Source organism: Microtus ochrogaster, unplaced genomic scaffold, assembly GCF_000317375.1.
Source record: "Microtus ochrogaster isolate Prairie Vole_2 unplaced genomic scaffold, MicOch1.0 UNK6, whole genome shotgun sequence".
Classification (NCBI taxonomy): Eukaryota; Metazoa; Chordata; class Mammalia; order Rodentia; family Cricetidae; genus Microtus; species Microtus ochrogaster.
In genome coordinates, this window is record NW_004949104.1 from 9,075,220 (window position 1) to 9,099,153 (window position 23,934).

Consider the following 23,934-nt stretch of genomic DNA (forward strand, 5'->3'; position numbering starts at 1 on the left):
CTCTTGTAGACCAGGCTGGTCTCGAACTCACAGAGATCCGCCTGCCTCTGCCTCCCGAGTGCTGGGATTAAAGGCGTGCGCCACCACCGCCCGGCAGTCTTCAACCTTTTTATTAAGAAAACGGTATTTTCTAGAGGTCAGTGCCTGTAATTTTAAACACCAATGGAGGTGTTCGGGAGAAATGACATTACTGTAGTGAACGCTTGAGTTTTCACATAAGTGCTGAGACTTCTCTCTTGTCACTTTCAGTATTCTGCTGAGAAACTGAACAAAAGTGGCCATTTGTTCCCTTTGGAGATTGGCGGTAAGTCTCAGAAGCACAGGTAGGGTCTTTCTAGGGCTAAAGAGGCTGATGATGGAGCAAGGTGGTGTTGGGTCTTTGGCCAGGAGGGGATTTTGGAGCTGCACTGAGTCAGATATTTAGGGCAAGGTTCAGGGAGGCCTTTGTGTGATCTACATGTGGGACAGGAAGATCACGAGCCACCACCCTCCCTGCTCATGATCTAGAAGTCAGAACTGGTCTCTAAGCAGGATAGGTCAGGGTCAAGGCTCAGCAGGGCCTCTCTTTGCTGCTGCTGCTGATGTGGGAGGAAGCTAGAGAGGGCCTTACCCTTTACGTAAGACACAAGGCCCACTTTGTGGTTTCCTTTAGCTATCAGGGGAAGGATAATCAGGTGGTACATGTTCTGGCTGCCATTCTACTGTGATATACACTGGCTGAACAAATACTGAACCTACCTAGGCTTGCCCTCACTTCCTGACACATTGCCCTTTGGGAGTTACAGAGAACAGTGGTCCCTAAGTGTGGGCACACTTCTGATAAATCCAAGCAAAGACCCTGAGGTTAGAATCATCCTGTGTTGGTCTTGACAGTCTGAGCAGCATACATGGTAGAACCATGTCAGAGTCGCCTTGCCGAACACCAGATTACAAAAGTAGAGGTATTGACTAACCTTTGCATGAACAGTTGGAAGTAGGACATGAGGTCTCTATCCCCATCTCACTGGACCTGTGTCCTCACTCCCGCTTGATTTTGGCTCCTCCAGTCCCTCCTGCATATGGGACCATGTTCACTGCCTCAGGCCCTCCTCAGTTTCTGGGGGCCTCTTATGTACTCCTTTCTTCCCTTTTTCCCTCAGTTGGCACTCTTGCCTTCTTGCTATCTCAGGTCATCCCAGGGCCCTTGATGGAGTGATCCTGGCTGTTTCCTGTTGGTCTCTTGGCCCATACTCCAGTGTCCCTTAGTTTGACAGTGACTGGAAGAAGCAGGGAAAGGCTGAGTGACCCGTGGGATGCCTTCCCATCAAGAGTGTCTAGAGCATCCTTTGGTCAGGTCCCTGGATATTTGGGCTTCACAGCTGGGCTAACTATATGAAGACACGCACATACCTGACTTTGCACATCTGTGAGTGAGGGCTGGAGCAGATGCCTGCCCTTTGCAGCCAACAAGAGGAATAGAAGCTAGGGCCATGGTAGCTCTGAGAAGCTCATGTAGGGTCTGGATGCCAGGTTGTACTGACCCGAGGAGAGTTGGACTAGTCTGGGCAGTGATATGGAGAGCTGTCATGTGGGTATATCCCCTGGGAGACACAGATTTATGTTAGCTCCTGGGGTACTGAGACTTGTGAGCTACAGTCTGGGCTCAGATGTCTTAAGGACTCCTAAGTCTTCCTCAGGGGGCGTGATGGAAGGGTCAGAAGAAGTACCCCTTTCGTTGCACTTAACCTGTGATGTCTTAGGTACATGGTATTGCAGGATGACCAGCCACCTTGGGCCTTTTGTCAGCAACCTGCTTTAGAACTGAAGAAGTAGAGGCTTGAGGATGTTGGGCAGGGTCACAGTCCAATGTCCAGCAGGCAGATGTCCAGGCCAAGTCTTGTTTTGTTTGAGACAGGGTTTCACTGTATTTCTCAGACGCAAAGGAAAACTCTAATTTAAACGCTTGTCAGTTCTGCCTTTGCCTCACAAATCATGGGATAACGGGAATGAGCCACTATACCTAGCTTCAGCCACAGCCTCTTATCTGTAGGATTTGAAACTCTGATTTGGTCATTAAGAAATGTGGCAGTTTCTATGAAGTAGCGTCGTCTGACTCCTGGCTGGCAAAGGTCTACCTTTAGAGGCCAGCCAGGGACAGGAGTAAAGCATTTTGATGACACAGTATTAGTGAATTGGGGTAAGATTGGAATCAGGTTATTTTCAGGAAACACAAGTGGAGAGACAACTCCTTAAGACCAGGTGAAGCCAGGCATGGTGGCACGCACCTTTAATCCCAGAACTCAGGAAGCAGAGGCAGATGGATCTGTGACTTCAGGGCCAGCCTGGTGTTCCTAATGAGCTTCAGGACAACCAGGGCTATATAGAGAGACCCTATCTCAAAAAAGGAAAAAAAGACCAGGTGAAGCTTGGTGATTCAGGTGCCAAAGGCCATTGAAGATAGGGTAGTACCAACCATGTGAGCAGGGTATTTTATGTTCAGATGTGTGTGTGAGCCTGGGAAGGGAGGCAGCAGTGTGACTTCCTATTGCTTACCTGTTTCTTCATACACCTTTGTGTTTCCTTAGTGGACAAAAGTCCCTGGAAGGCCTTACATGGAGGATGGCCCGTTGGAAGCCAGGTGGCCTCAGGCCCTTTCCCATTAGGCCCACTTGGTGTGTCTCACACCGAAGGTCTCAAATGGCAGCTGGCATCTCCAGGGCCTATGGATGTGGGCAGCTTCTTGGACCTCCATGAGAGCACAGGGCCACCTACAGCACCACCAACCAAGCGACACTGCCGGTCCCTGTCGGAACCAGAGGAGCTGGCTCGATGCCGCTCCCCATGGCGCCCTGGCAGCTCCAAGGTGTGGACTCCCATCTCTAAGAGGAGGTGCAACAGTGGTGGGAGCACCACCCTGCAGTGCTGCAGCGCTCTAGGGAGCCCTGCCCTGCAGGGGCGTTCAGGCCTGCCCAGGAGTTCTATGTCACCGCCGACGCCCCGGCCAGCTTCAGCCAGCAGTGGCTTTGTGGATGGCAGTGAGGGCAGCACAAGCTCAGGTCCGCCTTGGCTTTCTGCAGGATCCTGCCCGTTTTCCTCCAGGCGCCGACTGTCTCTCTCACAAGAGCACCTTGTAGATGCAAACACTTGCCTGCCTTCAGCCAGCAGCACCCCCACATCCACACCTGAGCTAGGCCGACACCATGGCCTGCTCCGGTGCCGCTCACAGCCTTGTGTGTTGGATGGGAGGAGGGTCCGGCGCAAGCGGAGACGGGAGGAGGATGCCAGGTGGACACGGCCGTCCTTGGACTTTCTGAAAATGACACGGGTGAGGCTGCGTTCTGTTCTGGTTGCAGGGAGCTATCTTCTGCCTTGTAGTGGTCTTGGAGTAAGGCTGGTTATGGCTAGCAGCCCTCTAATCTTACTTGACTACTTTCTTCTGAGCTGAGATGCTGTGTAAGGCCATCTTGTCAGGGAACATGGCATAGCTTGGTTGATGGGAGGATGGTTTGTCCCCGCTAACCCCAAAACCTCAGTCATACCCCACAGGCAGAGCACCCACATAGGGAACCTGGATCCTGGGTTCTGAGGAAGCAAGGAGGGGCTGAGTGTGGAAGTTCAATGAAGCCATTGCATTTGGTGCAGCCTCATCTCTTGGGAACCCTCACTACATTTTGGGCATGGCAGTTATTTATAAAGTGAGAAGCCTTTACTGGAAGCTGAGGCAGAGCTTGGTACCACTGAAGGCCTAGACCCTTGTCTTGTGATGACTCCAGGAGCCAGGGCTTATGACTTGGGCTGTGCCTCATTCAGAGACCAGCAGGTACCTGATGTGCTGTGCTATCACAATCTGGACATCCCTGACACATTCTGAGGAGTTGTTTTGTTGTTGTTGTTCTTTTTGTGGTTTCTTTTTGTGGGTTTTTGTTTTATTTTTGTTTGTTTGTTTTTGTTTGAGACAGAGTTTCTGTGTGTAGCCCTGGCTGTCCTGGAACTTGCTCTGTAGACCAAGGCTGGTTTTGAATTCAGAGATTCACCTGCCTCCCAAGTTCTGGGATAAAAGGCGTGAACCATCACCGCCTGGCAGAGCATTGGGTTTTAACTGGTGTAGTAGACCATTGTCTGCTCTCATGTGGAACACAGAGAGGTGCCCACTGCTGGCAATGGGAAGGAGGAGAAGAGAACAGTGAGAATGGGCCCTCACTGTATCTAGGAGGACATGTCTACTTGGATGCATCTGGGGCTTCTGTAGGGTTTCTTAGCCCCCCTGTGGGAGCTGGAGTGGAGCCCAGCAGCTCTGCTCCCTCTGTGTTGGTCCTTAGCTAGGAGCAGAATAGTAGGCCCTTCTGCTTCCCTCCTACCCCCAGCTGAGGCCGCACTAAGGAGCCTTGGCTGTTCTGTTATGTAGATTAGCCTGGCCTTGAAGTCCCAGAGATTTGCCTGTCTCTGCTTGCTGAATGCTGGAATTAAATGTGTGGCCTCCTTGGTACTTCTTGCAGGGTTGTGCCTCTCTTCTCTTGGTGACTGGCATTGGCAGTTCCCTGACTCCCTATCACCCATACCTGTCCCAAGGCTTCAAGCCTGATTTGCCTCCTGTAGGCACTGCTGTGAGTGCATGTCAAACTCTGGGTGTTGTGGGTGGTGCCAGGGCTGTCCTGAAAGGAACTGCTTTAGTGTGTCTGGTGAGGCCATATTGGGACAGTACAGATGGGACAGAGTGCCCTTGGGTTGGGAGAAGCCTGTCTGGCAGTCCCAGGCTTGTGGAAAGTAGCGTAGTTCCTGCTGATGTCTATTTTGCATTCTGCTGGTGTGACTGTTGATGCTGCCTGACAGTCAGGTTTTCCAGGTCTTCCTGGTCACTGTGAGGGTTGAAAGCCCAGTCTCCCTGGTGTGACTGTAGAGGTCTGATAGAAGGGAAGTGGTGGTGCCTTTAGTGTGATGTCGGCTGTTGGAAAGTTAACAAGTTTTGGATACCCAAGCTTCCCCTGCTAGCCAGTGCTTTGGGTGTGGCATATGGCATCATCACATATGCCAGGGGGACAGCAGCGTAGGATGAGGATGCCAGCAGAGGAGTCCTTGACTTGGTACCTTTTGGGGAAAGGGATAGTGTATAACAAAGACAAGGTGATAACCAAGGGATAGTTCTGCTCTGGAGATGCCATGAACACTCTGGGCTCCATAGGAGGTGAGAAAAGTAAATCTGTCCATGGGCTCATTGTGGAGGTAGGGTGTCTTATGGGCCCCACCTCATCTCTGCTCCATTGTTCAGTCCTTCTGAGCAGTGGCTGTCCCTTCTCCCTCCCTACCCCAGCTGTCTGCTTCAGGATTCGGATGCCCTCTGTTTAGTCAGTCTCCACTTAGTCCCCATAACCCCTGTGACTTACTCACAGGTCAGCATCACTGGATAGTTAGCTGTTGCTGGGTAGCAGGTGAGCCCAGTTCAGCTGGAAGCATCTGAGCTGTGCTGTCTCACTATCCCGTGACTTCAGGTCATGGGACAGGAAGCTCAGTAGGAAGGCCCTGGTCATGCTTGCCTGCAGGACCTGCTTCCCAGCTCCCTCCTGTGGTTCCTGACCGTTAACCTTTGTGGGACACATTAGTGTTCTTAATCTTTCCAGCGTGTGTGTTATGAGGAGCTGGCAAGGAGGCACTGCAGTGTTTGCGGCAGCTAATTTCTGTGAGGTCCGTTGTAGTCCACATGCACCATGATGCATTTGCTGTATGGGACTGGCTTGCAAACCATTTGCAGTGACTGTGTACTGAGCAGGCACTGGGCAAACACCTGGGATTATGCAGACAGATGGTGTTGTAGGGGCAGGGGGAGCAGTATAAGAGGCCAGGTGAGAATAACATTGTGGCTCTTTGTGTATTTGCTTTTACTTTTATTTGTGTGTGTATTTATGTGTGGGCATATGTGTTCATGTGTACAATAATCCAGAGTTTAGCCTTGGATGGTATGCTCAGGAATGTCACCCACTTTATTTTGTATTTTTTAAACTATTAATTCTTTTATTTTTGAGATTATAATTACATCATTTCCCTTTCCTTTCCTTCCCTCCAAACCTTTGCTTATACCTCTCCTTGCTTTCCTTCAAATTCATGGCCTTTTTTTTCACTAATTTTTATTAATGCATATATATCTGTAGTTTTTTTGTGTGTGGGGTTGAGGCCTTGTGGTCTTTTCCCTGGTTCTCTTTGGCATGTCTGTTGTTATTGTTTAACTCGTGTTTAGACAGTCATGTTGGTGAGAAAAAAAAAAAAAGCATACAGATGCTTTCTGACATTAGTAGGAAACCCAGTCTCACAGCAAACTCCTTGGTCCTCTGACTCTTATAATCTCTCTGTTCTCTCTTCTACAGTGTTCTCTGAACCTTAGGTGGAGAGTTGTAAATGTGTCCATTGGGGCTGGGCTCCATGACTTTGTATTTTTGATTTGGTCTCCGTATGTTTCAGTGAAGTTTCTTTGATGAGGGCTGAGGACTACAGTTACCTGTGGTATAAGAGCAAATATGCAAATATTTATGATGCAGTAAGGGATTATGCTAGTTTAGGACCCCCCCCCCTTTTTTTTTTAATTGAAGCAAGGTTTCTCTCTGGGACATGGGCTTCACCAGTTTGGCTAGGCCAAGTGACCAGAGGCCCAGGAACCTTCTTATCTCTGTGACCCCAGTGCTGGAATTAAAAGTATGTCACATACCTGTCTCAAAAAAACCTTAAAGTCCTTGTGAGGACTTTTGAAAGCATTCCTTTAAAAAAGGAATGCTTGAGGGCTGGGGAGACGTCTCAGTCAGTAAAGTGTTCACTATCCAAGCCTGAAGACCTGAGTCTGATCTCCAGCACATGTGTAGGAAGCCAGTCCCACCCAGGGAAGTCTGCCGACTGGGTGTCCACTTCTGGGACGATCCTTTGAGTTTCCCCACTGTGTCTTTTCCTGTCTCCTTGGTGTTTCTTCTTTTGAAAGGCTGGGGATGTCTTACCCCTCTGAACTCTGCATCTTGTTGAGAGAGGGAGAATTATTTTTTGGCTCTTGTCCTTACAGGGTGTCCTTCATGGTTACTCTGTTCTGTCTTCAGGTGAGATGTTTTCTCTAGTATTTGGTGGCACCTTCCATTTGCTCCTGTTTAAGACATGGGTCTGAGCACACCTCAGCTTGGGTTTTCTGGAGTAGTCTGGTGTTGGGACTCCTGTGTTTCTGGCCATTTCTCTAGAGACTGAATCCCTGGGAAGACCTGTCAATCTGCCTGGAGAGTGGAGCCCTCCAGGGTCCTGGAACTCTGCATTTGGGGCACAAGGCTTTATTTAGTCCCATTATCCCCACTGTTCCTAGAACCCTTATCCACTTTTGAAATTTTCTCTTTCCTGAGTAGAGACCTCTCTTCTTGAGCAGAGCTGAGGCAGGCCCTGCAGGGTGGTCAGAAGGACTGGACTCCCTGTGACATATATGGGACATATATACGTGTGTGCGTGTGTGCTCTGGCCATCTTTTGTCAAATACCAAGGCATGGATGTTCTATGTTCCTCAGGCCTCTGTAATGTGGAACAGGTTGATGTTTCCCCTCCCTGACACCTGAGGGAGGCCCTCCTGGTTATGTCCAAAAGTCAGTTGATGTTTCTTGGCCATACTGGGATCTTGGCCTGGCACAGACACACACACAGCTAGGCTCTAGGTGTGGCTTATTCTACCTAACTCAGACTCTGGCTCTGCCTTGGCCTGTAGAGCAGTTTTGCTAGCAGAAAGTGGAGCTTGTGGAGACAGGTTAGGTGTCTTCCTCAGCATGTGGTCAGTGCTGGCGGTGGAGAGGCAAACCCTGGGATGCCTGTGGAAGCAGTGTCAGTGAAGTTGTAGGAGGTGCTGTTTTCCCAGAACCCGCCTGGCTCACCGTGGCTGAGGAGGCTTGCAGTGGTGGTCACTGCACACAGCAGAACATGTCAGTGTCACTGCCCTGTAAGGATTTCTGGCATGTGTAGCTCCTGTCAGTTTGTTTACTTACATGCAGATCATCATGAGTGGCAGTAGGTGTTTGGTCCTCCTCTGGGGACATCCTTTGGGGATGTTGCCAGTTCAAGTCAGCATAAGTATGACCTGTGGCCCCTATTTTCTGGTTTGGCTTTCTTAGAGATGGTGGTTTGTGTCAGATTCTTTGTTGATTGGTAGTTATTTCTCTGTGAATAGAGGAGCCCATCAGAGCTGCTCCCTGTTGAGCTCACTCGGAGGGCAGTGGGCCCAGCAGTGTTTTCACACATCTGTTAGACCAGTATGTAAGTCCTGCGGGCAGGCTTCTGACTGCAGACCCAAGTATATGTCTTGTCAGGACAGGAGATCGGGCTGCTGGTGTGTGCCCATGGTCTACTGTCCCGCACTTGGATGTTTTCATTGTCCAGTAGGGGCACAGGAAACAAACTGGCACAGGTCCTCCAGCTGATACAGTGACATGGATAGTCAAATTCATCTTGATTTGAGTAAAAAATAAATTATGCCTTTTTATTTTTGTGACCAGAATCTAGCTGCTGATATCTTTAAGGATTTGCTCGTTAGAATATTACTTCTCAAATTGGTTTACTGTTTTTGAGACAGAGTCTCTCGTTTTCCCCCCCCCCCCCCCAGTTAGCCTAGAAATTGAGATCCTCTTGCCCTCCAGCTCCCGAAGACTAGGATAATAGCTGTGTACACAGTCAAATGTCACATGCTCAGCAGGGAGTCACTCTTTATAGTTGAACAATAAAAACAAAAGATACTGCAGCTTGTCTTGTGGAGACAACTAATTCCCATAAAAGCACTGCTCTGTTTTCCTTAGGGCTTGTGTGTCTCTGTCTGTTTGGTTTTTTTTGTTTTTTTTTTTTTTTTTTTTTTTTTTCGAGACAGGGTTTCTCTGTGGCTTTGGAGCCTATCCTGGAACTAGCTCTGTAAGACCAGGCTGGTCTCGAACTCACAGAGATCCGCCTGCCTCTGCCTCCCAAGTGCTGGGATTAAAGGCGTGCGCCACCACCGCCCGGCTCTGTCTGTTTGTGATAGGACCGTTTCTAGGGATCTTCTTGTCAAAAAATAGATTTTTGCCCAGAGTGGTAGCACGTGCCTGAAACCCAGCATTCAGAAGGTAGAAGAAGCAGGAGGATCAGAAATTCAAGGCTCAGCTACATAGGAAGTTTTTTTAAAATTTATTTTTATTTATGTACATTGATGCTTTGCCTGAATGTGTGACTGTGTCAGATCCCCTGGAACTGGAGCTATAGACACTTAGAAGCTGCCATGTGGGTGCCGGAGAATTGAACTCTGATTCTCTGGAAGAGCAGCCAGTACCCTAACTGCTGAGCCATCTCTCCAGCCCCTACATAGCAAGTTTAAGTCACCCTGGGTTACTTTGTTTCTCTCTGTGTGTCTCTATTTTTGTGACTCTGTGTCTCTCAGTCTCAATTAGGAGACACTTAGAAAGGCTTTTTCTGTTGTCTTATAGCACTGGTTACCTTGTGTTCTGACCAGCATGGCTTGCATGGTCTGTGTCCTGTCATCTGTGTTGCTGTCCCTGTACTCACAGGCCTTTTAGACTTCTCAGCCCTGCCTGGCTCCTGTCAGAGGCCAGTTTAGAGGAGCCTGCTGGAGATTGCGGAGAGAACAGAGGGCATGTGAAAGGGACTGGGCACTCCTGGAAGGGGAACACAGGTCATACCAGGGAAGGGGCAGGGAAACAAGGCCTAGCCATGTCAAAGGCGGTTGGTCTGATGTAGCCCTACTGTATGTGCATCTTGAGGATGTAGGTGACTTCTAAGAGACGTGTGAACAGTCTAAGAAGCCTTCTGAGTAGGCAAGGACTATTGGAACCGGGAGAGAACTCTGGTTTGGGGCAGAGACTGACAGTTGAATTTCCAGAGGACATGCAGACAACACAGCCTCTCAGCTAGCCCTTATGGCTCTGTGCCCTGGGTTTGTCTTGGATAGGTATATACTGGAGGCATCCTAAGATGCTGGCAGGGCTCAGAGTGCATGCCTGGAAAAGGGTAATCAGAGGCCCCTTCTGTGTATGTGTGTGTTTTTTTCTTAGATGATTTAGGATGATAAAGCTTTCCACATGTTGTATTTGAGGAAGGTTAGCCTTTAGAAGATGAGAGAGGAAGGTGAGAAGCAGGGTTGAGGCTGTTAGGATTTGAGGAATGAATGAATCATGGGTGTTTGGGGGTCTAATGAGTTCCAACTGGCTGACCTTGCCTGAGGTCTCTTGGGAACAACTGGGTGTTGTTGGAGATGGGCTGCATTGGGATCTTCCAGGATAGTCTGTATCCTGAGAGCTAGATGGGCTCTGATGCAGCCCTCTCTGGGTGGGTCCAGTACCAAATGGTCTTCCCAGTACCAACCTAGTAGGTACTATGGGAACTCTGGCCCTGCTTTCTGATAAGGCCAGGGATGGGATGAGCAGAGTCCAGGAAACAGCCCAAGGTAACTGGTGCTTGGTGACTGTTTGAGTGGGCTGGACACTGAGGACACAGTGCTGTGGCAGGCAGAGTGTTTCTTGCACACCTATCAGAAATGCCTTCAGCCCCTGTCTTTTCTATTGCAGACTTTAAAAAACTCAAAGAGCCTTTGCTCCCTGGACTATGAAGATGATGAGGATGATACCCAGGCGAAGACTGTTGTGTCCTCCCCGTGTAACTCTCAGGGCCTTGTGGGCGTCATCACACCTGGCTCCAGCCCAAGGATCCCTAGACCTGGCCCAACCAGCCCCAGTGCCTGGGCTTCAGGGGAGCCAGAGGCCAGCACAGGAGAGGGTGGGAGCAGTGGGGAGCCCAGTGACTGGGACAGTGCAGGAGAGGAGGGTGTCTTCCCACTGGACCACAACGACCTGGACCTGGAGCAGATCGAGAACAACTGAATTTTGACTGAGCGTAGTTACTGTCTTGTCACCTTGGTGCCTGACCAGTGGAAATAACTTGTGTGTTATTTTGAAAATTGAGGCGTAATTTTGATTCAGTTTTTCCTAAAGAAGTATTTTGCATTTTTATGGCTTCTACAGTTTGGGAGAGCTTCTCTATTTTGAAATGGGTTTTCAGAGGGCATTGTATTAAACATGGTTCTGCCTAGATGCTGACTAGTTCTGCTTTTTTTTTTTTTGTCAGAAACCTGCTGTGAAAAGAGAGTATGATTTGCTTGACAACTTTGAGGCTGATGGTTGCAGGTTCCCTGTGGAGGGATCACAGCCTTGGGTGCTCGGGGTGATCTGCACCCTTGGCCCTTGGTGTCTGTGGTTGACTAACTATGGCTTGGTGACCACCTGGCCTTCTAGCAGCTGGCTGGGCTGATCTGAGATCCCACTGCTGAGTCCTGAGTCTGCTTTTCTGTAGCCCCATGATGTTGAGCTTCTGGGATGTGAAGTGGCCATACCAGTCCCCAAAAGTGATGCTGCTGGCAGCATAGCTAGCACCTCTTCAGGGATTTTCCACTGAGGAACACTATTACGAGGAAGGGCTTTAGGACAGCACAGGAAATGATCATCTCTGGAGAAAATGGTTGGTTTTTTTTGTTTTTTGTTTTTTTTTTTTCCAAGAAAATTTATGAAAGGTGATTGACATTAGTCCTGCTTCCCTGTCAGATGATCTGGGCATACATCAAGTTTTAGTGGGGTTTGACTTTCAGGGTCTCTTATCTTTCCTGTGACTGGAAACCAGTGGTGTGTTCCCAGCCCTCCTCCCATCAGCAGAGAGTGGTATCCGTGTCAGTGAGTGTGTGTTCAGTGGTGTTTGTCTGACACAGTCACTTGCACAGCTGTGACATGGCCTTAAAGGTTTCCTTTCCATTGATGGCCCAGAGCTTTTGTTGCTGTTGGAACTTGGGCTGCATCTGCAGAGCCCTGTGAGGCAGGCAGTGGCCCAGCTAGTTCACATGGCCACACCAAAGCTTTAGTGTTTAGTTCCAGGACAGTCTAGTCTGGTTAGTGGCCCTCATCACAGTGTGTGTTACTCAGAGGACTCACTCAGGCCAAGGATTGCCAAATGTGATTTCATAATTCTACAACCAGCTGTGCAGTGTGGCATTTCCAGGGCTGATGAGGGTCAGCACTGCCAGGTACCTGCAAGGCTTGTGGCCTAGCACTGGGAACTGCCTTTCTCTGGTTTCTGATCTCAGCTCTATAACCAGTGTCCTTGCTCCCTTGCTGTGGACCACTAGAATCCTGTGTGAGCTCACCCATTCCTTGGCCTGTCACCCTGAGTACATTTCTCTAAGGCTGCTCAGTATTCCCTGTGTCAACACGGGCCTCTTAGCCACCTGGTCTACTGAAGGGGATTAATCTCATAGAGGATTATAAGGACAATTGGTTTGTTTTATACACCGTCTGCATGCCTGAGTGGCTATCTGCTTAGTCAAGCCCAGCTGAGGCTACCTATCACCTGTCTGCTTGTGATAATGCCATGCGTCTTTAGTTCTTAGAGAACTCAGGCCTCACAGAGGCTACTGGACCTGCTTACCATTTCTTCTGTTCCCAAAGCTGCCCCTGCCTGCCTCCCCTCAGTTGCCTGTTTCTGCTCTGGGCCTCTGAGCCCCACCCTAACTCCTCAGCCTGGGTGGGGCCCTCCTCTGGACCTTCATTGGTGCCTTGTTCCCTGCCCCTTGACTGCAGCTAGGCTGCTGCTAGCTACAGGCCTGCCAGACTTCCTCCTGCCCCCTCACCTGTGCCAGCAGCATCGAGATGGGAGTACAGCCCTGCCTCTGCCCTCCACATCTCTCAGTGAGGCTGATTTCCCATCATCCTCAGAGCTGTCATTTGGCAAGTGTCCTGCTTTTAGGTACATAGTTCAGCGACATCAAGATAATTGTGTGACTTCCAGCTCCAGAACTTTCCATGCGTTCTTTATTTTTTAAGCTTACCATTTACTTACGTAATGTGTATGTGTGTTTTGCCTGAATGTGTAACTATGCCTGGTGTCCTTGAAGGTCAGAAGATGATCTCCTGGGACTGGAGTTACAGAGGGTTGTGACCCACCATGTGGGTACTAGGAACTGAACTCAGGTCCTACTACAAGAGCAGCTAGTGCTTTTAACCTCTGAGACGTCTCTCCAGCCTAAAACTTTGAATATCTTGAAGCTGAAGCCCTTTCCCCTTTTTATCACCCTCTCTACCTTTCTAGTCCACCTCTGTCCCCGAACAATGGCATCGTGTGGGTCTTGTCTGATTTATATATCTCAGAGGCACTTACATGTTAGAATCTGTTAGACTCACTGTTTTTCAAGGACAAACTGAGGCTTGCTTATTCTTGAATCCATTGAGATAGATGTTGACTCTTACTGCTGTGAGGGGCAGAGACATACCGTGGCAGCTGCCCGTCCAGCCTGCTGTGGACCCCCAGGCGCTTAAGCAGCTCCCCTTGCTTGACTGGCTCCTGCTTTTTGAATGCCATCTTCATAGGAGATATCCTCTCCTTGGCTCAGACACTTCTGCCTGTCCTGTGGGGCTCAGATGGAGCAGGTCCTGCTGGTGTAGATCAGTGGATCCTGAACATAATGTGGCCTGACACCTCACCCAGGTCTGGCCAGCACAGACACCTCTTCAGGCTCACCAGAAAACCTGGTTTCAGGCATCTGTCTTGTGACTGGTTCCTGCTCTTGTCTTGTGGGGAAGCATCTGAGGAGGTGTGTTCTGCTTAGGGAGAACAGATGGTGCAAAGGTTCTGGGGACAAGCTTGGGGTGCTGGATACAGCAAGGGGACCTGGGCTTCAGAGAAGAGAACAGGGTCTGGGGGCACAATAGTATGGTAAACACGAGTTCAGATACATAAGTGAAAACAGACTAAAATCTGAATAGGAAGAAACCACAAATGTAGCTATTCTCAGAAAGTTCCATGACAAAACAGTGCAGATTAAAGGAAAAAGTCACCAGTTCCCTGTCCCAATGGGGATTCTGGTGAGCAGTAAGACAGACAGCTCACGTGTGTCCCCGATGGTGCTCCTAACAATGGAGTCACAGCCTTTCAGGCATGGGGAATCACAGTCAAAGTGTGTCCCCGATGGTGCTCCTAACAATGGGAGTCACAGCCTTTCAGGCATGGGGAATTGTAGTCAAAGTGTGTCCCCGATGGTGCTCCTAACAATGGAGTCACAGCCTTTCAGGCATGGGGAATCGTAGTCAAAGTGTGACCGTGCATAGGTCAGGAGAATGTATCAATTCATGTCAAGAAATTGGTACTTATCCGTAACTATCTGATCATACCTCTATAACAACAAAGAAAACTTCATTTTAAAAAATTGATAAGAAGGGCTGGAGAGATGGCTCAGAGGTTAAGAGCACTGGCTGCTCTTCCAGAGGACCTGAGTTCAATTCCCAGCAACCACATGATGGCTCACAACCATCTATCTATAGTGAGATCTGGTGCCCTCTTCTGGTATGAGGTAGAATATTGTACACATAATAAATAAACAAATCTATAATAAAAAAATTGGTAAGACTGGAGAGATGGTTTAGCCATGAAGACCACTTACTGCTCTTCCAAAGGACCTGAGTTCAGCCCCAGCACCGTATCAGGTAGCTATCAACTTCTTGTAATCCTGGCTCCTGGGCATCCAACACCCTCTTCTGGCCTCCACAGGCACCCACACAAGTGGCAAAAATGTTTTCATGCACACATAAAATCCTAAAAAAGAAAATCACAAGAAAGTCACTTATGTAACTCATAGGTCAAAGAAGAAAATTAGGAATTAGAGAAGACACTTAGAATTAGCTGGGTTCCATGACAAAGCACTTGCCTAGACTCCTCCAGTGAGGCCTGGGCATAGTTGGACAGTAGAGTACTTGCCTGGAATCCTTGAAGGGCTGGGGCATTGACAGTAAATGTCTGACTTGAACTCTACCGGTAAGAGGCAGAGGGCATGGCTTAGTAATAGGGTCCTGGCTGAGAGTCTGCCAGAGAAAGACTGAAGGTATGGCTTGGTGACTGAGCTGGGCTGACTCGGCAGCAGAGCACTTGTGCCTGGCATGCATGAAGCTCTGGGTTCATCCACAGCACTAAAAAACAAAACAAGAAAAACTCAACAACAACCCCACCCACCCACCCAAACCACCAGGAAATCTTTAGGATTGCTGTTGGAGGAGAGGCTGCACACCAAAACTCATATGAAGTTGTATCTGAAAGAGAATGTATAATCTGAGTTGATTATACTAGGGGAAAAAAAAAGAAGAAAGAAATAGAGCGTGAATGGCATAGTTTCCAGTCTGAGAACTGAAAACAGCAAGTTCTTTCTTTTCAAGCATTAGACAGTATTCCAGGCTTTACCAGCCATAGATGCCCTCCTGAGTATTCTTCCCCATCCCCAACCCTTCAGAAGTGGGAGAACCTTGTAGCATAGTTGTTCGTCCTTGCAATCCAAGCTCTCGGGAGGCTGAGGCAGGCTTGCCACCAGTTCTCTGCACAAGGAGTTCAGGTCAGCTTGAGCTATACAGTAAAAACCCATTTTAGAAAAAAATAACAAAAGGTACAAACTGCTTAGCTCCTGATCTGTACCCAGGAGACGCTAAACAGTAGTCATTTGCCTAATGAGGGAGAAAAATAAATCATGAAGAGAAGGACCTGGAGAGATGGCAAGATGGTTAAGAGACCTGGCTGCTCTGAAGTCCTGAGTTCGGTTCCTAGCACCCACAGGGCAGTTTGCAACTGTCTGTAACTCCAGTTCCAAAGGACCCAGTGCCTCTTCTGGCCTCTGGGCACACAAGTGGTGCACAGATATGCGCAATACCTATGTACACAAAGCTGAAATAAACCTTTAAGGGGAGAGAAGAAATAAAATGAGAGCAGAAATACAAGAGACTGAACACCATGCGGCAGGGAAACTGACCAGCAGGTTATGCCTATGGCTGAACAAGACTGTCTTGGTTCATTATCACGCCTTTAATTCGAACACTCAGGAGAGAGAGGCAGACAGACCTCTGAATTCGAGGCCAGCCTGGTCTACAAAGCAAGTTCCAGAATCTAGGACAGTCAGAGCTGTCTCAAAACTCAAACCAAACCAAACCAACCAAACACACACACACACAAAAAAAAAATACAAAAATAAAAAACAAAAAGCCCCTCAAACATAAATAACAAACAACAAAAAACATACAGAGCCATGCTTGTCTTTTGATTTATTTATTTACTTTATGTGTGTAAATGTTTTACTTGCATGCTGTAGCTATAATAAAATACCACCACCACCACAACAAAAAGGTTTATTTTGGTCCACAGTTTCAGGTGATGGTCCATGATAGCAGGAAAGTCAAGGAATCAGAAACAACAGTCACCTTACATTCCATGTCAGGAGCAGAGAGATGTTAATATGTGCATATCTACTGCTCAGCTCACTTTACTCTTAACACAACTCAGGACCCAAAGCCAGGGTGTGATGCCACCTACAGTGACTGGGCCTTCCTAAATCAACTAAGAAAATCAAGACAGTCCCTCACAGGCCAACCTGATCTAAATCCTCCATGAGACTATCTTCCCAGGTGATTCTAGCTTGTGTCAAATTGACATGAAAACTTAACCATCAGACTGACCAAGGTTTCGAAAATGATCAACACTTATAGGAATGGAAGGAGGGGCAGTAGCAAGAAGGTAGGTCACAAGAAAAGGAGAGGACATCAGAGACCGCTCAGAGGAGATGGACTTTGTGCTGTGGGAGAATGCTTTTGTACACTGTAAAGATTTGTCACTTGTATTGGTTTAATAAAGAGCTGGCTGACCATTAACCAATCAGAAAGTATGGATGGGCAACCAGACTAAGAGAATTCTGGGAAGAGGAAAGGCAGGGATGCAGTCACCAACCAAATGCAGAGGAAGCAAGATTAGAATTCTACACTGAGAAAAGGTACCAAGCCACGTGGCTAAACATAGACAAGAATTATGGGTTAATTTAAGTTGTAAGAGTTAGTTAATAAACCTGAGCTAATAAGCCAAACAGTTTATAATTAATATAAGCCTTGTGTGTTTCTTTGGGACTGAGTGGCTGTGATACCAGGCAGGACAGAAACTTCCATCTACACTTTGAGAAGATACTGTCAGAAATTGACTCCAGAGGAAAAAGAACCCACAGATAGTCCTGCAGAAATTGACTCCAGAGGAAAAAGAACCCACAGATAGTCCTGTGGCCATAAGCTTGTATGAATGGTAGTTAGAAGTCTTATTATAAAGAATGCCTGACCTGAGCTGGGTATGGTAGTGTATACCTGTTAATATCAGCATTCATCCTGAGGCAGGAGAATCATGAGTTTCAGGCTAGCCTGAGCTACAGAGTAAGACCTTGCTTTTTTATTTTAGAAAAAAAGATACAGTGGGCTGGAGAGACAGCTCCACAGTTAAGAGTGCTTGCTCTTGCAGAGAACACAGGTTTGATTCCTAGCACCCCATGATGGTTCACAACCATCTGTAACCTTAGTTCCAGGGGCTGACAGGCATGCACTTGGTGCATATGAATGCATTCAAGTAAAGCATTCACACACATAAATAAAAGATAAGCGTAACTCTGGATTTTTTTTATTTGTTATGTTTCTTTTTTTGAGGAGGTTTTTTTTTTTTTGTTGTTTTTTGGACTTTTGAGACAGTTTCTCTGTGTAACAGCTCTGTCTATCCTGGGTCCTAGAACTTGCTTTGTAGACCAGGCCGACCTTGAACTCAGAGATCTGCCTGCCTCTACCTCCTGAGTGCTGGCATTAAAGGCATGCACTACTACCACCTGCATGATTAAAAAAACCTTAAAAGTTGCATTTATGGGGTATAGAAATGGTTTAGCAGCTAAAAGCACTTGCTGCACTTTTAGCGGACCTGGATTTGATTTCCAGCACCTACGTGGCAGCTCACAACCATCTATAACTCCAGTGCGAGGGGATCCAACATTCTCTTCTGGCCTTTGCAGGTCCCAGACATACATATTTTTTAAAATATTGCATTTATGTGTTATGTATGCTCACATGTGAGCATGCCCACACATGTGCATGAGTGTCTAAGAACATGTGTCCTATTGGGCATGTGGAAGTCAGAGATCGTTCAGCATCAGTTCTCTCCTTGCACCTTACAGTTTTTGAGAATTGGACTTAGTTTGTCAGGCTAGTGGGTGGCACCTTTCCTGCTCAGTCATCTCACCCACACGGTGAGTTTATGGGAGTTTATGGCCGTGACTACAAGGCAAGGAAATCGTGATCATTTACAAGGGTGACCTTGAATTCTTAATCTCTTCCTCCAGAGTGCAAGGATTACAGGAATTCACCATCAAGCTCAACTAACCTTCACAGTGTCTGGGAACAGAGAAAAAGAAGACCCCTCCCAAAGCATAGCACACGGCACATATGATATCCATGTGAAACCAGACAGAATCTGTGAGCTGACTCAGAGGCTGGTCCTCTCTCTTTGTTGTGCTCCCTGGTATCTGGACAGTATGTGGGGATTATGGCCTCATACTCAAGTCCATGGGGGACGTGAATAGAGTTCAGAGGGTATCTAGAACTGCCTCAGTTGGTCCTCTCCTCCTGCACACTTTGCTCTCTTCCCAACACCTGAACAAGGGGTTCTGGTTGCACAAAAAACTCAGGCCCCTCCCATCATCCCCCAAATCAAAGCCACGGGCAGGTGGTGTCCACCATGGCCTCAGGTCCTCAACCTCCAGCTCAGCCATCTACATAGCCAGGAAGAAGTCCCATCCCTCACAGGAGTCACCAACCAGTGCCCCAAGAAGGGGCTCAGTCAGTTTCATCTGCCATTCACCTCCCACTGCCAGAGAGCCCCTCCCTGAGGTGTCCTAGGTCCCACAGAGGTCGTTCTGAGGGGTGGGTTCCTACCCCATCACCAGCTGGAGGCTCACGACACACCTCCTATTGCTCTGCAGTTATGGACTTGGACTTTTTTTTTTAAAGCATCTTTAAGTTAATTTTGGTAATTTATATTGTCCTAAAATTGTCAATTTTGTCAAGAATATCAGCTGTATTAACTTGTCACATTTAATCTCCTTTGCTGCTCTGACTCCCCTCTCTGCATCCTTGTGGGCCTCTGTGTGTGTCTCTCTCTTTGCTGATTAGACTGGCCCAGGGTTTGTTTATTTTATTTATTTATTTAGAGGAACCAGCTCCTGGATTTACTGACAGGCACTCCCATTTTTCCTGTTTCCAATTCATTAATCCGCCTTTATCTTTACCCCTCCTGCCTCCTGTGGATTTACTTTATTGTTCTGTTTTTCCCTCCTTGTGTCGAATGTTTAGTTCATTTATTTTCAGTCGCTCTTGCTCAGTAATAAAAACATTTAAGGTTGTGAATTCTCCGCCAACTCCCTGAAGCTGCTCCATGAACGTGCAGTTGCTCTCTCACTATAATTGTAAAATCGCCTGTCACCGTATTTTATTAACTCTCTGGCTTAGGAATAATTTAGGAGAGCATCTCCGGATTTCCAGACCATCTGGCTTAGTTTAAGATCCTCTTCTGAACTGTTAGGTTTCTTGTGTTAGTTTAAATAATGACGTCTATAGAGAACTGTGTGTACGCATGAAAGTGGGCACTCACATACTATTATATGTACATACATGCAAGTATCATGTCCATCTTTGTGCCTCTGTGCTTGTGCATGTGTATACACTGCATAGCCCTACACACATAGCCACGAATATGTGCCTGATGGCTATGTGCCTACTTCTGTCTGTGAGGGGTCTATAAACTTATATGTACCTATTTGTGTGTGTGAACTCAGATATATGTGTTCATGTACCTGTGTGTTTGTATGTGGATCTGTGTGTGTTTCTGTGTATGTACTATGTGCATCTATGTAACTGTGTAGATGTGTATATACTCAGGTGCATTCTGCATCCATATCCAGGCACATGTGTATGCATATGTATAGAATGATCTGTGGTTTGGGATAAACATTTCATCTGTGCAGTACTAGGATCTGTGAATATACAGACATCTGTGAGAGGACTCACTCCAGTTTAGTTCTCTTGGTTCAGGGTCTCTTGTGAAATCCATGCATCATTCAGGGTGGTCTAAAGACTGGCCTTCCCAGGTTGAGCTGGAATCTGCATCCATGCTTATAACACATGTCCTAGGCTCATTGGCACTATGGTGATCAGGGCTGAGGGTGGGACCAGAAACCCTCTAACTGAATGGAAGACAGACACCTTTGATGTTACTGGGCTCACCCCAAGGACTGTGGGGTCTCCTGCACAGAATGTAGTGGAGGTGGGCTTGCCCTGGGGCTCAATGCTCTTTTTCCAGCCTTGTAGGGGCCTCATGTGGTTAAATCACAGAGCCCCAGGAAGGCACCTTGGGAGATTTTCAAGTAGAGCATTTTGGTGTCTCCTGAATTTGTTAATTAAAATCGTAGGTGGAGCTGGGATTTTACTCCTGTTTTATTTATCCCCTAAAGCCATGTGGCAGCTTGGTCTGTCATCACAAAATACAACAAACCAGGCTGGACTTTGCTAACCTCTTCATTGAAAGTAGTGGTAAAATTTGCTACTTTAACCATTTTTAAGTGTACAGTTCGGTGGTAATGAGTACACACAACTTGTACAACCACAACCATCATTTAATCTATGTTTTACCATGTGACTTTCACCTCTTTCCCATTCTGTGTGTTCCACTCGTCCCACGTTTCCGTGGTGTCTTCTGCATGACTAGATTAATCTACTTTCTTTCTCTCTGTCCAGAAGTCCCACCTGTACCTCCTGCCTAGCTATTGGCTGTTCATCTCTTTAGTAAACTAATCACAACAATACATCTTCACGGTGTACAAATATCCCACAACATTCCCCCTTCATTTTTTTTGTAAATAAAAAGGAAAGGTTCTAACTCTAACATAGTAAAACCATATATAGTAAGAACAATTATCAGGTAAGAATTCTGTTTACAATGTCCGGTCCATTAGTATTGGAAAATTCAACTCCATTATATGTCCTATCTTGGTGAGTCCAAAGTTTTGTACCTAATTTACTTTCTATTCTAACTTGTATTACCACCCCAAAACTGTTTTTAGACCTCAAGTCATTTTCTTAGATAAACAATTTAAGCTTTTATGTCTCCCAACCCTATATACTTTACACCACTTTTGTGAGTTTCTTTTCTGAATGTGGTAAGAGGGAAAACTGTAACTATAACTATCTAATATTCAAACCCATAAAAGATATGAGAAGGATAGAATATTACCTGAGTAAACAGGAAGTATAGAATAAGCAACTTCCAAAACTATAGAAATTACAAAGACATCTGACTGCCTAGGCAGTCACCCACATTTCCTCTGCAATGTTGGAGCATCCATCTTCAGCCTACAGGCATAGACTATCTGGCAGACTTTTTTGTGAAGTAGGAATTTTGAAGGACTGTCCTGCTTTGCCTTGGTGAAGTTTGGCAGTCACTTTCTTTTGTGTCCTGCATGTCCAGTTTGGACAGCATACTATCAGCAGTCTAGGAAAGGGCAGTTTCTTGCAGAAATGGCTAGCTTTGCCACATTGAAAGCAACTCCATATGGAAGTTCTTTGATGTCCATCATCATCTTTTGAAGTGAATTGGTGCTTCCAGGAGCAGACATGTCTCACTGTCATGAAAAGACATTATTAAAACATTTTAAATGCCATATTCTGTAGGTCTTTGAAGTGTTTGAAGACCACCTATCCATTTAAAATATATCTCTGTTAAAAAAAATCTCTGTTTGACCTCCAAAATATAGCTAACATGATAAGTTTGATTATTATAGGATTATATTTAGGATAATAAAGAAATACAGGTTAGTATCTAGTGGACCTAGATTCATCTCCTACTTCCTCTTGCTCTGCCCAGAAGTCCTTCCTATACCTCCTGCCCTGCTATTGGCTGTTCAGCTCTTTATTAAACTGATCACAGCAATATATCTTCACACAGAGTACAAATATCCCACAACACTGACTCTGTGTCCTTCATGTATTGTCATTCTTATGACTGGCCCACTTTATTCCACACAATTTCTCAATGTTTATTCATATTGTGGATGTGTCTGGTGTTCCTTTTCAAATGGAGTAATATTTTCTCAAATGCAGCTTTCCTGTCCACTGTTGACAAGCACTTGGGTCTTGGGTCAGCCTTCTTTTCTTTAATTTTTTAAAAATATTTATTTATTTATTATGGATACAATATTCTGTTTGCATATATGCCTGCAGGCTAGAAGAGGACACCAGACCTCATTACAGATGGTTGTGAGCCACCATGTGGTTGCTGGGAATCAAACTCGGGTCCTTTGGAAGAGCACTCAATGCTCTTAACCACTGAGCCATCTCTCCAGCCTGTCAGCCTTCTTTTGGGTTCTTGTGAATCTAAAGTAGTGGTGTTCATGTGTCTTCTTGAGACCTTTTTCCATTCTTTTTAGTCTATACCTAGGAATAAAGTCACTGTGTCATGTGTGGTGGTTATAACATTGGCATCCTGGCTGTGCTGTATGGCTCTGTCCTCTGAGCAGAACCACCATCCTAAGACCAGCTGTGTCTGCTGTGCAGGATCATCATAGCTGGGCTTATTACCTATTGACATTTCCTCAAACGGAAGGAGCATGAAGGGTCATTGTACTCTCATCTGACTATTTAGCCATTCCTTCTAGCCAGGTGTATGTACTTCTGCCCAAATTGCACCTAGCTGTTTTGTTGGAGCGATAGTGTATACAGGCTGGGGAAGACTGGGAGGGTCTCCATCTATATAGCCATGGGAATGTCATCATCCATGCTGGGTGAGGAACATTTAGTGTGGCTGCTTTTTTTTTTTTTGTTTTTTCGAGACAGGGTTTCTCTGTGGTTTTGGAGCCTGTCCTGGAACTAGCTCTTGTAGACCAGGCTGGTCTCGAACTCACAAAGATCCGCCTGCCTCTGCCTCCCAAGTGCTGGGATTAAAGGCGTGCGCCACCACCGCCCGGTGTGGCTGCTTTTTTTTTAAAATTAATTAATTTATTTATTATGTATATAATATCCTGTCTACATGTATGCCTACAAGCTAGAAAAGGGCACCAGACCTCATTACAGATGGTTGTGAGCCACCATGTGGTTGCTGGAAATTGAACTCAGGAAGAGCACGCAATGCTCTTAACAGCTAAGCCATCTCTCCAGCCTTAGTGTGGCCGCTTTAAGGTCAACCATGCTCCTGTGTGGCCAGCCCCACTTATGCTCTGTAAGTAGCCTAATAAATTCATTGCTTCCCCAGGGGGACCATCAATTTGAAATTAAACCTTGGTTTGTCATTGAAACCACATAAGGCTCTGAGAGGAAGTGTTGTGTAGTGGCATTCATTTGTATTTTAATAAAGCTTGCCTGAAGATCAGAGAGTAAAACAGCTCTGCTGGTCAGTCTACAGAGCAGGCAGTTGTAACACACACCTTTAATCCCAGTAGCCATACTAGCTGCCATAAAACCTGATGGTGCATCCTTTAATCCCAGTGGTACACACCATTAATCCCAGTCCTAGACAGGAATATAAGACAGGAGGAGACAGCTCACAGACACAGTCTCATTCTGAGATTCCTGGAGGCAGGATCGCCATTTCAGACTGAGGTAGAGGTAAGAGCCCATGACAGATTGCTTTGCTTTTCAGTTCTTCAGGTTGAACCCCAATTTCTGTCTCTGAATTTTTATTAATCGTGCTTCAGTGTTGCTTAGCCACCCCACCCCAGGAGAAAACTGTTAACACAACTGGATTTGGAATAACAACGGAAACACATCTGCTGTGTCCATGAAGGAGTTTCCAGAAAGGTTTACCTGAGGCAAGAAGACTTAGCCTGAATGTGAGTGCCATCGTCATTAGATTGGGATCCCGGACTGAATAAAAAGAGAAAAGCAAGCCGGCTGCCAGTGTTCATGGCTCCGCTTCCTGACCGTAGACACAGTGTGACCTGCGACGTGACCAGCCATGTGTACCCGATGATATACTTGCCCCTACAGTGTGACCTGCGACGTGACCAGCCACATGCACCTGATGATATACTTGCCCCTACAGTGTGACCTGCAACGTGAC

General features: G+C 46.8%; 1 protein-coding gene across 3 annotated transcripts in view; it reads left to right on the top strand.

Moving 5' to 3' along the window:
- The window catches only part of Fam53a (family with sequence similarity 53 member A), a 33,153-nt gene extending 22,096 nt beyond the window's left edge, over nt 1-11,057 (top strand). For all 3 annotated transcript variants that reach the window (XM_026788772.1, XM_005366074.2, XM_026788771.1), the window contains 3 exons: nt 250-304; nt 2,565-3,304; nt 10,527-11,057. In XM_026788772.1, the coding sequence (XP_026644573.1) occupies nt 2,702-3,304; nt 10,527-10,838 (915 nt within the window). In that variant the 5' untranslated portion in view covers nt 250-304; nt 2,565-2,701 and the 3' untranslated portion in view covers nt 10,839-11,057. The remainder of the gene's footprint in view (nt 1-249; nt 305-2,564; nt 3,305-10,526) is intronic.
- Nucleotides 11,058-23,934: the final 12,877 nt, after the last annotated feature.